Source organism: Molossus molossus, unplaced genomic scaffold, assembly GCF_014108415.1.
Source record: "Molossus molossus isolate mMolMol1 unplaced genomic scaffold, mMolMol1.p scaffold_m16_p_2, whole genome shotgun sequence".
In the NCBI taxonomy this organism is placed as follows: domain Eukaryota; kingdom Metazoa; phylum Chordata; class Mammalia; order Chiroptera; family Molossidae; genus Molossus; species Molossus molossus.
The window spans coordinates 138,784,167-138,799,218 of NW_023425355.1; the positions used below are offsets into that span (position 1 = coordinate 138,784,167).

General features: G+C 43.2%; 1 protein-coding gene across 2 annotated transcripts in view; it reads right to left on the reverse strand.

Moving 5' to 3' along the window:
• Nucleotides 1-14,712, reverse strand: part of CA5B (carbonic anhydrase 5B) — a 30,790-nt gene extending 16,078 nt beyond the window's left edge. The window contains exons 1-3 of one of the 2 annotated variants that reach the window (XM_036270765.1): nt 14,506-14,712; nt 6,782-6,871; nt 4,968-5,153 (exon numbers count right to left, since the gene is read on the reverse strand). In XM_036270765.1, coding sequence (XP_036126658.1) covers nt 4,968-5,100 — 133 coding nt within the window. In that variant the 5' untranslated portion in view covers nt 5,101-5,153; nt 6,782-6,871; nt 14,506-14,712. The remainder of the gene's footprint in view (nt 1-4,967; nt 5,154-6,781; nt 6,872-14,505) is intronic. The other variant, XM_036270764.1, reaches the window with a different exon arrangement.
• Nucleotides 14,713-15,052: the final 340 nt, after the last annotated feature.

Sequence of the window (15,052 nt, forward strand, 5' to 3'; positions counted from 1 at the left end):
TGGCAAGTCCCTGATAAATCTCAGCAGACTTCCTGATAATAGACAGACTTGTTTAAACACCCATGCATGATGAATGGAACCTACGTAAATAATTTTGAGTGTTACAGTTCTCTGCCTTATAGAGGAACCATGGGTGGGTAGAACCAAGACCAACAGGAAAACTAGAAGAAATATGAATTGAGAGAAATCATTACTAATGACACTCTGCACTTCACCCCACTGCTAAGAAAGAGTCTAAGGATTTGAGAAAGTGACAAGGCAGCTGCTATCCTGTCAAATCTCCCTGTGTATGGCAGGGTCCATGACACTTCTCTTTTCATGAAAAAACCATACAACAAAAAACAGAAATTTGCCTCTGGTTTACTCTTCCAGAGGAAACATTCTTCCTTCTGAGGTAGCTGCCCAAAGGCGGAAGTACAAGATCGTAACCTTGTCTTCTTGGGTAAAAGTGACCCAGCAGTACAGACATAAAGCTCTCCTGGCAGTTGCTAGGCCAGTACTTCTCAACAGAAGGATTCTGCCCTTAGGGGACATTTGGCACTGTCTAGAGACGTTTTTTTTGGTTGTTACAACTGTAGGAGGGCGCTACTGACATCTAGTGGGTGGAGGCCAGGGATGTAGCTAAACATTTTACAATGCATAGATTATCTGGCCTCAGATGTCAACAACACCAAAGTGGAGAAATCTTGGTCTAGAGCTAGAAGTAAAGGCAAACTCAGAGTATTCTTTTTTTTTTTTCTTTCTATTTTTTTCATAAGTTCAGTACTCTCATCTCTAGAGAGGTCTGAAACCAATGTTTTGGGTCTTCTCCCTTAGTATAAAAGAACTTGTGAAGAACAAGAACTTTGTTTCAGAAATCTAAAATGGAAAATGTATATGAGTTGGTATAATACAGTCATGTTATAATTGGATTAGACTGCAAAACCTTGCAGGCAGGAGCCATATATTTCTTCTTTCTTGTTGTCTTAAAGTGCCTTACTTTAATTTATGCCCTTTAATTTGAGTATTGAATTGCTATTTGGAGGATAAAAAGCTGTATTTGATCGTGTGATGTTTTTAAACTTCTAGAAACACCACTGAGATATTCAGACTTGTGGCTGAGGACTTGAGAATTCACATTTGTTGTGTATCAGTTTGACATGATCTAAAATCTACTTGTTTATGACAAAAATTGAAGTTTTTAAGAGTGAAGTTGTTTTGATATGAGTGATGTAAACTGTGTCAGGATGTTATCTCATTTGTTCTCATTGATAACCAGTAGCCTCAGCTGCCGAGGAACACCACAGCGGCTTATCCACAGGAGCCTATGAAGAAACAGCTATGGCATGGGGATATTTAGACTACAAATACTCAGAGTTTGTGAGGGCTACCAAAGCTGTTTGGTCTTGGTAAGGTGGTGCTTTGGGCCATTTTGGGAAGTTACTCAGTTTTTCTGGGTCTCTCCTATATACATAGGAGGAATCCACTTTATTTTATTTTTTTTTAGAAAATATTTTTTAAATATTTTATCTTATCTTTGCATTTATAACATAATTCACTTCAACAATCGCGGAATCTTTTTTTTTTTTTTTTTTTTCCAATGTCACAATCTGTATGACAAATGAAACTGGTACTGCTGGTTATCAAAATATACAAGACAATTGATGTTTTATATGAAACCACTTTATATGTTAACTTATTCCCAAACTCCCCCCACCCTTTTTTTTTTTCTTTTTTGGCCTGGTATCCAAGTTATTAGAAGTCTGTTTTCTTTGATTAGTCTGTCTTTTATTATGGGGACGTAGGGCTCAGCCAAGAATTCAGAAGGGTAGATTGAAAATAATTTGTCCTCCCCTACACATATATGTGTAATTATCTGCCTATCTTGCTGCTCTGCAAACCAGAACTGAATTGGCTTTCAATCACTTGTGGATTGAATGAATAATAAAGAACATCACTGGGAAGGTTTCATGCTCCTTTTATCTTTATTTAATATTGGCCTACTGACCACATTATTTTTTCTTTAAAATCTTTCAGGGTTAGCCCTGGTCAGTTTGGCTCAGCGGTTAGAGCATCTGCCCATGGACCAAAGGATCGTGGGTTCGATTCCCAGTCAAGGGCACATACCAGGGTTGCAGGTTCAATCCCAGGCCTTGGTCAGGGTTGTGCGGGAGACAACCAATTGATGTCTCTCTATCTCTGTCTCTCCCTTCCTCCATCCCTTCCACTCTATCTAAAAACCAATAGAAAAATATCCTCAGGTGAGGATTAACAACAACAAAAAAATCTTTCATGTTTATCTGTTTCTTGCATTGCCTACAAGCAACAGTCTAGTTCAGGTCTTTACAGCCCAGATTTCATACTATACCTCCTGGCTGCTTTGAGTCCTGTCTCACTCCCCTCTATTCCATCCTCCCAAACTCCAGTCTTGACATTTTCTGCAATCACTCTGACCTTCTGCTAAACTCATACTGCATTCACTCTCACACCATTTAGCACCTAACCATGTCTCATGCAATGTGCTTTTACTTTATCTGCTCAAGGGGCCTGTGTCAATTCTAAGCCCTAGGGCCTGAGTTCTTTACTTTTTCTACAGACCTAGGGCTGAACTTGGTACCAGGCAAAAAGGAGGCACTTAATGCTTATTTTACTGATAGAGAAAACCAAACAAGTTGACACCAAGGCTCTCTAAACTTACCTCTCACCCATAGTCTCTCCAACCAGACAAGCAGGTGTACCAGGAACACTTCCTGCATTTACATGATCACACCTGCATGTTTCTTTCTCATTTCTGGAAATCCTACCAGCTCTCGAGGTCAGTTCAAGCCCCTTCCCTGACAGCCCCACATTACATTGAGTGTCCTCTCATCTCTTATCACTCCTAGACCACTGTACCTGCACTGTCTAACATAGTGACCACTCGCCCACTGCAACCAGTTTAAATTGAAATGTGCTGCAAAGTAAAACACTGAGGGACCTTGAAGACAGTATAAAACAAAGAAAGTGAAATATTTCATTCATAATTCTTTTTTTTTTATCCTCACCTGAGGACACTTTTCAATATTTTGTTCAGATAGAGTGGGAGGAAGAGAGAGAGAGAGAAACATCGACGTGAAAGGGACACATGAAGTGGCTGCCACCCGCACGACCCAACCAGGGCCGGGGACAAACTGCAACTGAGGTACATGCCCTTAGCGGGAACCAAACCCGGGTCTCTCTGGACCACAGGCTCCAACAGCTGAGCCAAACTGGCTAGGGCTCATTCATAATTCTTACATTCATCTTACTTTAAAGTGATAATATCTTGGATATATTAGATTAAATAAAAAATATATTAGTAAAATTAATTTCACCTATATACTATATTTCACCTATATTTTCTATATAAGTAGAATTGATTTCACAAATGAACAAAATATTTCCCCCCAGTTTTATTGACATGTATTTGACAATTTGTTCATTTTTAAATGTGATTATAAGAAAATATATAATTGCCTAAACAGCTTGTTTTTGTGGCTCACATTACTTAACTACTAGAAGTGTTAGGACTTACACCATTCAACATTCTCTTACAAAATGAAAACTTTATTAACTAAATAAATAACTATTTTTTCCACTCTAAGCCTCAAAGTGCCAGTGTTGAGAATAAGTCAGTCTGGGTAGGATGTGGGCCTGCTGGTAGGAAGCCACACCCAGCAACCAGAAATGCATTACAACTCTGGGCAGGTCATTCTAATGAGAACATGGTCAATGTGGGAGGAAACAAAATACACTCTCGATAAAAACATATTTACGGAGCAGTTTTAAGTCCTTGGGTTTAGCTAAATTAGCTTTCCTAATTTAGCTAAAGAAATCAAGCATTCCTTTCTTATTTTTTTTTATTATGTACAAACAGGGTCAAAAGAGACTAAACCCAAAGAGAAAAAGTAGAGAATCCTAGGCCTAGAAGCAAGCCAACATTTAAAAACTCTGAGTCAACCCCTTTAATATAATGGAAAATGTGAAAAATTCCTCTTCAACCAGTCCATTTCATTTCTCCACAAACTCAAACCCATCTCTCCACAAATACACAGGTTATCCTCTTCTATTACGGCAACGGTTCATAACCAGGGGCAGTTTTGTCCCCCAGAGCTCATTTGGTAATGTGTGCAGACATTTTTGGTTGTCACACTGGGTGAGGATATTGCAAGCATCTAGTGGATAGAGGTTGGGATGCCATCCAACAACCTACAGTGCACAGGACAGTTCCCGACAACACAGAGTGACCCACCCCCGTGTCAGTGGTGCAGCAGCAGAGACTCCCTGCCCCATAGAGACAAGGGTGGCAACTGGTCTTTCAGCCGCGGGATGAGATGTGAGAGGTTTCAGCAAAGACAATCTGCTGCCTCACTTGATCTGCGGTGTTTACAGCAGAACACACACTTGACAAGCTGGTCAGCTAGAGTAACTGCAATGTATAACTCGGGAAAGAGTATTCCAGAGTGTGACACAACTGTTCTGACTGCTGGCCAGCATTAATATGCATCTTCCAGAATGTTCAAATTCACAGAAATCATTTGCAGTCTGTGGATCAAAGTTAATAAAAAGACAATTGACAACAAGAAACAACAACAACAACAAAAACAGGTTTCAACGTATTTGGAACTGGGATACATCCCTTGTCCTATTTATGCATGACATCATTTTAACATGTTAAAAGTGGTCAAGAAAAGGACTTTCCAAACTTGACTGTGGTAAACATTTTGCAATATACACATGTATCAGATCACCCTGTGGTAGGTACACCTTAGATGGACACATGTTCTGTGTCAATTATATCTCAGCAAGGCTGGGGGAAAAAGAACTTCCCACACTTCTTTTACAGCACAGATAGAGAAACAAGTAGTTAATTCTCACAGCAACTAACATCCTATCCACAAATCTGAAACATGCATGACTGTCGTGAAACAACAAGCTTCCTGCTCTCCTTAAGGCAGCAGTGTACTCACAGGCTCGGTTCCGGGTTTTGTAAGTGCAGGTGTAGAGGCTGCAGGGCCTTACTGGCATGGTCCTGGGAATCTGGAATCTTCTCCATGGAGGGTTGCATAAAGAGGCTTGGAGAATGACCCTTAGGCTATTCATCACCACAGTCTTTGGCCCCAAGTCTTCTCAGTTTGCAAAGAACTTGCAGGAACCTAATGACCCAGAGGCAGGAGGACAGAAGAGGAAAAGCTGTAAACAGTAGAGACTGAGGATCATGTGGAATCCTCTATAAGACCACAACATTCAGACTATCAGTACACACCGTGGGGATGAGGGAGGCCTAAATGAGAGTCAGTAGTTTATCCACTCTTGTTCCTCAAAGTCTTTGATCACCTCATTGGCAGGGTCTGGATGATTGACTCAGGTGCCCTGCCTTCCCTTGGGGTCAGCAAATATTAGAGGTCCAGAGAAAAGATCCTCTTTAACCACAAGAATGAATAGAATGTTTACAGTCAGTGTCTTAAAATTAAAAAAGATATTCACTCCCTGAAACCCAAATTGTCCAGCATGATATTTGCATATAAGAAGTAACCAAAGAGCTCCCTCCAGGCAGCTAGAATTAAAAAAAAAAATCATTCTGCATCTTGATTGCTTTAAAAACAACCATATCGTGCCAAAATGGTCATGGGTGGTTTTGAAATCTAAGCTTGAATATAATCTGTGACTCTGCCAATTTTAGGTGTAACACTATTTCCCTTGGTTAATGGGGGAAATGCATAAGGTTAATCCTGAACTAATCTACAAGTAAATTCAATTTGAATATTCATTTATGACTGCACTGATGACCTCTCTTCCCCTCACATGTTTACATTGGGGAGTCTCACAACAAGATGCTCTCCAAGGCATTCACTATAGTGTTCTGAAATTATGGTAATGTTAACTTTGAATGCTTTGTCCCCAGTCCCCACCCAATATTGCTTCATCCACTTTTCCTGAAAACTCCTATCCCTGTACCAAGTAAGGAAACAAGCTCAAAAATTAAAAAGAAAAACACTATTTTTCTTGATTATACATTCACTCCACTATAGATTTCAATGTATTCAGTGATTACTTGAGATGCTTTCAGACAACAGTTCAGAACATTTGAGCAACAATGCGTATGGTTTGGCCGCACAACCGAGGGCTTTAGCTCTGCTGACCTCTAACCCTTATGTCCAATTCACACTCTTGTCCTGCACACCAGCCACAAGGACTTGGTTCTGCCAACTCCTGATGCTCCCTCTAGTCTCAGGGTTTATGCAGGTGCTCCTCCTTCCCTGAACTACTCTCACTCTCTCTGGGTCTGCTTAACCCTATTCACCCTCCCATGACCACATCCAACATCACATCCTAGAAGTCTCCTCTAACTGTGGCCTCTCAGTGAGCCCAGGGCCTTCTTCTTGGTCACAGTGCTCATCACAGTTGAATTAAATACCTCATCAGGAATGTAATGTAGGACTCCATCTCCCCAGTATCTAAGCCCCACGGTGCTAGGGACTATCTCTGTGTCAGTCACAGCTGCATCTCTCAGGGACATGGTCTGGCACATGATGGCTACTTGAAATCTGATCCTAATTTCAAGAATTGAGAACAGTGAAGTGACTGCTAGTGTGTTCTCGGTATTAATGGTTCTTCCTTTTCCTACATGTCACCATCACCCCTTTGTAGGTTTATTTATACACTGGAAAGACTTTTAATGTTTGTATTTTAAGAGGTGGATGTCATATCCCTTCCCATAACATCTAAAGTATCCCCGAAGTTCTGCCTGATCTGAAAGAACCTAACCAAATATGAACCTAACCTGGTCTCACAGTGCTGGGAATTCTGTCAGTAATCGTTTTCATTTAAACATATATTTTCATTCTGTTTGCTCCAGGCACTGTGTTGGGTGCTGAAATGAAAGATGAACAAGGTTATAAAAAGAAATCACGTCCTGATACATGCTTCAATGCTGATGAATCTCAAAAACATGGTGCCAAGTGAAAAAAGTCAGACTCAAAAGGTCAACTATGGTATGATTCCACTCATGTGAATACTTAAAAAAGGGAAATCTAGGAGATAGAAAGTAGTTTGGTGGTTGCCAGGGGTTGGGGGAGGGAAATGAGGAGTAATTGATTGACAAGTATAAGGTTTTCTTTTGGGGTGATGTAATTTGTTTTGGATCCAGAAAGAGATGGTGGTTGAACAACACTGTGACTGTACTAAATGTTTCTAAATTATCCACATTAAATAGATTAACTTTATGTTACACGAATAATAAAATAATGCAAATATTATGGGAAGGGAAACACATGCCAATCCAGTTCTCAGCAGGTGTTAGTGCCCCCTCAGATTCTGCCTTTGGCCTACTGAGGCTGGGCAGCAGTTTGTCACTGTCGGGGGAGGGCAGCTGCCAAAAGGCTCAAAAAGAGCAACTGACAGGCCATTAAAGACACATGTCACTTACAAACTTGAATTTCATCGTTCATACTGTCCTTCCAAGAAGAGTGTAAGATATAAAAAGTATCTTCGGATCCCCAGGGATGCAGAGAAAGGAGGCACCCATTCTAATTTCACCCTCCCTTCCCTCTTTTTTTAAATCCTCACCAAAGGATATTTTTCCTTTTTTTTTTTTTATCATCACATAGGGCAGGAGGGAGAGAAGGAAGAAGAGAGAAAACATCAATGTGACAGAGACACATCAATTGGTTGCCTCCCACATGACCCCAGGCTGGCATGGAACAAATCACAACCAAGGAACGTGCCTTTGGCCAGAATCCAACCCAAGACTCTTTGGTCTGTGGATTGATGCTCTAACCCGCTGAGCCAAACTGGCCAGGGCTCCCCTCTCCTCCTGTACTTCACTGCCATGAGCTGGCGGGGAACTAGCTCTTTCACCCTTGCCTCTGCCAGACCTGAGCAAGAAGGCAGAAGGCTCGACCCAAAGGAAAGGTGATGTGTCCAGTGAAGGCAGGAAGCAGTTACTTCCTATTGCCACTCTGAAAGGAACAACGGAGGGCTCCAAGCAGCTATTGGTCCATGTGCGGGACAAGGATCGTATGTGCTGTGCGCTGCTGTCCTCCACACTTTGCCAATGGACGCACTGACCTCAGGGAGCAGAGATGCACATCACCATATGCAAGGGGACTGGTAGGAAGTTCTTCAACCCCACAGAGGCTCCTCACCTGCAGGCCTGACTCCCTGCCTGGGGTCCTTATGGCAGTGACACCCATAGTATGTCTTCATCCACATAAGAAGCTGCGAATTCTCAAATCAAGTGCAAATCACTTTTGTTCATAGTAGTTTCATGCGTGTGTTTGTATATACACATTTTTGGAGGGAGCAGGCATGTCAAAACGTACCTTAATTCTGTTATTCTTTGTACAGACTTCTATATCTGAATTGAAACAATAATGAGGAACTATCTCATCCAAAGCACTGTGCTGGGTAAAGATTAAAAAGTCGTTTTCTCACCATTCCCAGAAGCTTGCAATCTACAAGGAAAAACTATTTAAACAAACAATGTCTGGTGTTTTTAGTTACTTTGTTTTTATTGTGGTAAAACATACATAATATTTACCATTTTCATTAAAATGTTTTTTTCGTTATTGATTTTAGAGAGAGAGGAATGGAGAGGGAGGGAGAGATGGAAATATTGATGAGAGAGAACATCGATTGGCTGCCTCCTGCATGCCCCCCAATGGGGATCACACCCACAACCTGGGCATATGCCATGACTGGGAATCGAACCAGCGACCTCTTGGTGCATGGTCGACACACGACCACTAAACCACACCATCTGGACTACCATTGTCATTTTTAAAGTGGCATTAAATACATTTACAATGGTATGCACCCATCACCAGTATCAATACCCATAACCTTTCATCATTCTCTATATAAACTTTACTCATTAAAAGATAACTCCCCATCCCTTCTGATGCCCCAAACCACAGTAACCTCTTTTCTACTTTCTGTCTCTACGTATTTGCCTATTCTACACACTTTATATAAGTGGAATTATATATTTTTCCTCCGAGTGTGGTTTATTTCACTTAATGTAATTAAACAAATACTTCTTACTCAAAGCCACATGTGATGACAGCCCTGACTTAATTCAATGAGAACAGAAGGCAGAGGCTCTACGTTTTAGAAGGAGGTGACATTTGAAACACGTGTCGTAAGAGACTATTTTAATGGAGGCACAAAGATAGAGAGATGGACAGGGGCTATATCAGCAATGATGAAGACATCCTGGGGGAGGCAGAGGTGCTTGGGAGCCAAGGCCAGAGAGGACAACTGAGGTTGAAGAAGGTAGAACCTTGGGTTTATTCAGTAATCGATCCCAGTGTGAGGGGGAGGTGAGCAAACATGTGAGAAAGGACTCCTTTCTTGCTTACAATCTAGATAGAAAAAAAGAGACTTTGTATGTTCTGGGAACACAATGCCTAGTACAAGATATACTCAACAGAAGAGACCTGCTGGTCTGTCCTTCAAAGAGAATGCTGTGATAAGACAAGGCTAACAGGATGCCTGACCAGGGAGGGCGTTGCACAAATGAGTGAGCATGCTCTTGGCCCGGCACCAGAGGCCACGTGAGGGTTGAGACCTGTCACCATTGTACCCAGAGCCATCAGGAAAGCCCTAAGGCAAGGCTGAGCTGACCTCCAGGGCTGTGCCTTGGGGACTGCTCTGCATTCTGCAACCAAGCTGTCTGTGCACAACGCCAAGGCTGGCACCTTACCACACCTCGGCCAGAGGAAGTGTCTCTTGCCTACTGCCACACTGGCTCTCTAGGACTAGGAGGACACAAGAGCTCCAGAGGGCCTGACGCCAGCCAACCCTACCTTCTAGGTCATCCTCCTCCACAAAGCCCACCCAGTCGTGGGCTGCGCTTAGTGGTCTGGAGGGCTGAACTTCTGTTTGCCTCCTAAGAATACTGCTGATCTCACTGCAGGGGACAATGACTCTGAAGATGATCTTGTGCTTTTGGACAAAAACAAAATCCTGTTTTTTTGCAAGGAAGTCAAATGTATCTGAACTTCCCATAACCGCAAGTCTGCTATAAATATTTGTTAAGGTACTGTCCAAGGAGGTGCCCAGGGGACACAGTGGAAGGTAGGGAAGGATGGGGATTTGAGATTAATTCAGAGAATATAAATTTCCAAGAGACTGAAAGGCTTTCAGATATTATTCCATGTGTTCGAGAGGGAGCACTGATGGTTCCTGATGACTGTCAGCACAATGCAGGATGGATGGGAGTGGAGTCAGGAAAGTTAGTGAGGAGGTGTTTCTTCCACCACCCTTCATTCAATCCCATCAATCTCTCATTCTTTCATTCATCAAGACATCGATCAAAAATACCTAAATGCTAAACACTTTTCTGGGATCCACAGGGTAATAAAACGAAGTCTCCGCCCCTGTGGAACTTACACTCTAGTGGGGGGAAACAGACAGTCAACACCAATTTAATACATAAGTCAGTTGTAGAGAGAATTAAATTAAAATATGTTCAGTGAAAAGTAGAGCAGAATTGGGTGAATTTGGAGTGCCACTTGGAAGGGAGTGTTGTACTTTAAAGAAATTGGTCAGGGGAGGACTTATTGAAACGATGAACTTGAGCAAAGGATTGAAGGAGGTGAAGGAATTCATTATTTGGCTATCAGCAGGAAGCACAGTCCAGGCAGAGGGAACTGCCTATGTAAAGACCCTGAGGTGGGAGTGTGTCTGGCCAACACAAGGGATGATGAGACGAAAAGGACAGGAGCGGAGTGAACCAGGAGGAGGGTAGTAGGAGATGAGGTTGAGAGGTAATGGACACCAGATCCAATAGATGTCTAGGCCCTTGTAAAGGTTCTTTCTCTAACAGGTTTCTCAACCTGTCTATGATTGACCAGATAACACTGGGGTGGGGTTGGTGTGGCTGTCCTATACACTGTAGGGCCTTTAGCAGCTTTCCTGGTCTCTACCCACTAGAAGCCAGTGGCATCTTCCCTCCAACTCTGACAATCAGAAACGTTTCCAGACATTGCAGATGTCCCTTGGAGATGGGAGAATCACCTCTCACTAGGAACTACTATTCTGAGTGAAATGAGAACATGATGAGGTTTTGGAGCAGAGGAAAGACACAATCTGATTTATATTTTCAAGAGATCATTCAGGATGCCCTCTTGGGAACTGACTGGGATAGAAGGCAGGAAAGAAGTAGGGAGATCATTCAGGATGATCCAGGGGCTGAGACTAAGAATGTCACCATGGAGGTGGTGAGAAGGGCTTGGGTGCTGGCTGTAGCTTGGAAATTCAGTTCGTAAGGTGTGCAAGAGAGGAGCCAAGGATGACTGGAAGACTCTTGGTCTAAGTCAACTGGAAGAATGGAGTTGCCATGATCTGAGATGATGCCAATAGCATATGGATTTGGGTGGAAATCCATAGCTCAGAGTTGGGCATGTGCAGTCTGAAATGAAATTCCAATAATTCAAGTGGAGAATATGAAGCGCTGAACTGGACAGTGGCAGTGGAGAGGAACAAGGCACTTTCATTCAATAGATTGCTATTTTGGTGTAAAAAAACCACATAGGATTTGCACTCAACTGTAGGAGAGAAAAGGGAAGAAGCTGAAAAAGTCATTGTGATTTTACAGTTGGTTGATGTTGGCGCCAGAATGAGGATAAATCCCTGATTAGACAAACAGAACCTGGCACAAGGTGCGGGTGGGAAGGCAAAGATGGAGTTCCTCATCTGAATTATATATTGGATTTGAGGTCCAAGGTAGAGCTGAGAGGAAAGGTCTAGGAGAATTGCCAATGCGGCTCTGGCGTTCTAGAGAGTCTATGAGGCCAGACAGCAAAGGAACACCCGCTCCCCAAAGGAGCAACAGGTGTAGAGGGAGACTGAAAAAAATGGAATGATTATGGAGGCCAAGAGATGGAGAAGGAACAGTTCAAGGCCACCAAGGAAGCAATGGAGCATGGACGGTCAGGGGCGAGGAGGGTTCCTGGAAAATCCAAATAAACAGAAATTTTGTTTAGTTAATTCTGGCTGGGCTACAATACCTGTAGGAATACATAAGATTATTTATACTCAAGCCTAAAGCAAATCTCCTCTGTTAGATTAAAAGTTATAGAGGTGGTTATTTAAACTAGCCCAAGATCTCATAAAACCCAAGCTTGAGAAACCGCAAATAATGTTTAGTTTTCAAACATAATACATAAGAATGAATTACTACCATACATTACTAGACTTAACAGGAAAGTTGTCCTAACTTAAGTTTGTTGTTAAAGATGAGAGTGTTAGCATAGAAATGAAAGGTTAAAGTGAGGGGCAACAAGCGTTCATTTGACATTCAATAGAACTAGTCTGGAAGCTGATTCAGGCAGAAACCCAAATAGTGTTCTGATTAGGAGGTGAAGGCAGGGAGGTTTTAAGAGAAAGGAAAGGGGAATAAGTGCAGGAACAAAAGGAATTCTTATGAGTGTTAAGCTAAGGAAGGAATTTCTATAGTTGCAGATAAGCTAACATAGTGGTGCTAATTTTAAATAATGTCTTTCATTTCAGTCATTAGTCATTCCTATTAGCTTTTCAAACAGTTGTTTGAGATTCAATGCCACAGGACCTTTCCAAAGGTTATTTCCCCATTTTTAACAATACAAACGTTTCAGGAGTGAGCCGGACAAGGCCTTTCCTTTGGGATGACAGCTCCGACTCCATTTTAAAGTGGCTATGTTCACATTAATTTTTATAGAACCGTGGGTTGGAAGGGGCCCAGGAGGGCTAAGTTTTCTGTACTGTATTATTTTGCAATCACTATTTATATATGTCTTTGGATTTTACTAACATGTCCCTTATCTGCTGTTTTTCAGACTTCGAAATGTGTGAAAAAGTAAAGATTCTGAAAGCCTTGAAAGAATACTTCATAAATTACGTATTTATTAAATGACAAATAATTTGAACTCTGCTTGATTAAGCCATCTGTACATATGCAAAACAGACAGCCAAAAAGTAACCTACTAAAGGTAATTACTATATTGGAAAAATTCCTTTATTCTTATCAGACTGACCTTGATTTTCTTACCTCCTGATTTAGAAGGGAAGACAGCTTACAATTCTCTGAATTTAAATTAGAGGTTATGTTTCCATGTCAGCTTCCTCCTCTCACCCACTTATTTTCTGAGAGAATGCTTCTAATCTGGGGCTGCCAAAGGTTTCAAAATACATTTCTAGTAACTGCTTCGTGTGCTGCAACGAACTGCCCAAATGTGGCCTATCCTCCTACAATCAGATTTCTAAAATATTCATGTTCACTCATTCACTCATAATTCAGTCAGTCTTGGCTGGGTTCCAACTGTGAGCCTTCACAGCCTCTCCCCTGGCTCCAGGAAGGTGAGCACAGGCACAAAGAATGGTGCCCTTGCTGCTCTTGATCTTTCAGTGAATTTCAATCCTGGCACTGATGTAAAAGTTACCTGAGGAAAGGAGGACAGCCCTACATAGCTGAAAGGTTTCCCATTTCCAACATATCCGAGAACAGTGCCGGTTCTAAGGGATGTACAGGTAGGTTCTGAGGCAGCTTCCCTCACCAGAGAAATCTGGCTACTCCTTTCCACATTCCAGCAAGACTTTAAATAGTAGAATAAAGATGACCAGATTATCAGTAAAGGAAGTAGGGGAAGCAGAAAGCAATGTGGTTTTCAGTAGCTGGGAGAGAACAAGTTCTATCCAAATTAAGGTGTACACATTAACTTCTTGTGCCTCTCAAACTTTCCCAGTTAAAATCTATGGGAGGGGAGGGCATTTACATAAATATTAACCAGTTGCCATTGGCCTCAAGGCAGTAGCATTTAACACTGAATGCCACAAAGACTCAGAGCCATCAACATTTGGCATTCGGAGGTTCTCCAAGTCTGGGGCGCGGCACAAAACAAAAAGGCCAGAAGGAATTGCGGAATGCAGAAGTCTGAGATTTATCCCCAACACACAACTGTGATGCTGACCCCCTGCCTTAGGGTGGGGGCCAGGGTGGCTGTGCCTCAGTCCACAAACCCTGGCATAGTCAGGGGAGAGATGAAATACAATGCTGACCCAAGTCAGTCCCAGTTTACCGGCGCCTCGGCTTGTGGAACCGCAATCTCAGATTTGTAGTACTTACCTCTGTGCCTAGCAATTTCACCGCAGGTTGGACTTTCTTGATTATTCACATGCAACCAGTCCTGACAACTCCCTCCAAAGGAACTGTCCTCACACCCCTCACAAATTCCCTGGGACAGCTGTTTTCCCGTCAAGTACAAATAACCCTAAAGGAAGTGCAGCCATCTGGGTGGTGACACCCACAGAAGAAGAGGGGTGCGGAAGAGAGGCGGGAACGGTGATGCCCTACCAGCCAACCCAGTCCACCCGATCCCCCGCGGGGACCCTGGCAATACACTCAAAAGCTCCAAGTTCTGGCTCCAAGACCCGGCGGGGCGGTGCTGGGGTACGAGGAAGATCCAGCCCTCCCCGAATGGGTCAGCCCCTGCTGTATCCCCTTTCCACTTGGCCACTGGCCCTTACCTGAGCGTTTTCCCAAAAGCACGAACCTTAGTCCCAGGACCCCTGCTCGCAAACTTGGCCATCGTAGCCACACCTCCTAGTCATATTCCACGACCAGGGCCACGCCCCTCGCCTCTAGGCCATGCCCCACTCTACCTCCACGTTCTCACTTGCTACTCTGGCCATGCCACCCCAGACAGTGCCCCTCTCTGCCTTCCTGCCTGGCCAGCCCCGCTAACGCCAGAGCCACGCCCCTCTACTCGGGCCACGCCCCTGAGCTCGACCTGGGCCCGCTCCTCCCCCTTGGTTTCGCCTCCGCTCCCCGGCTCTGCCGCTCCAGCCCCGCCCAGTTCCAGGCCCTCCCTCCCCCCCGGGCGGAACTTGATCGCAGGAATTCGTAGTCGAGTGGGTGGCCTACAAACTTGTCTCTAAAGAAACCCTCCCGGGCCCGGGAACTGAGTGCTGGCGTCATTTTGTCGGGTGAAGTCAGACTGCAAGCTGAAGAGCCTAGTCTAAAAAATGGCTTTCCTCGGGTTTTTCCCGTTTCCAAACATCAATACGACATACT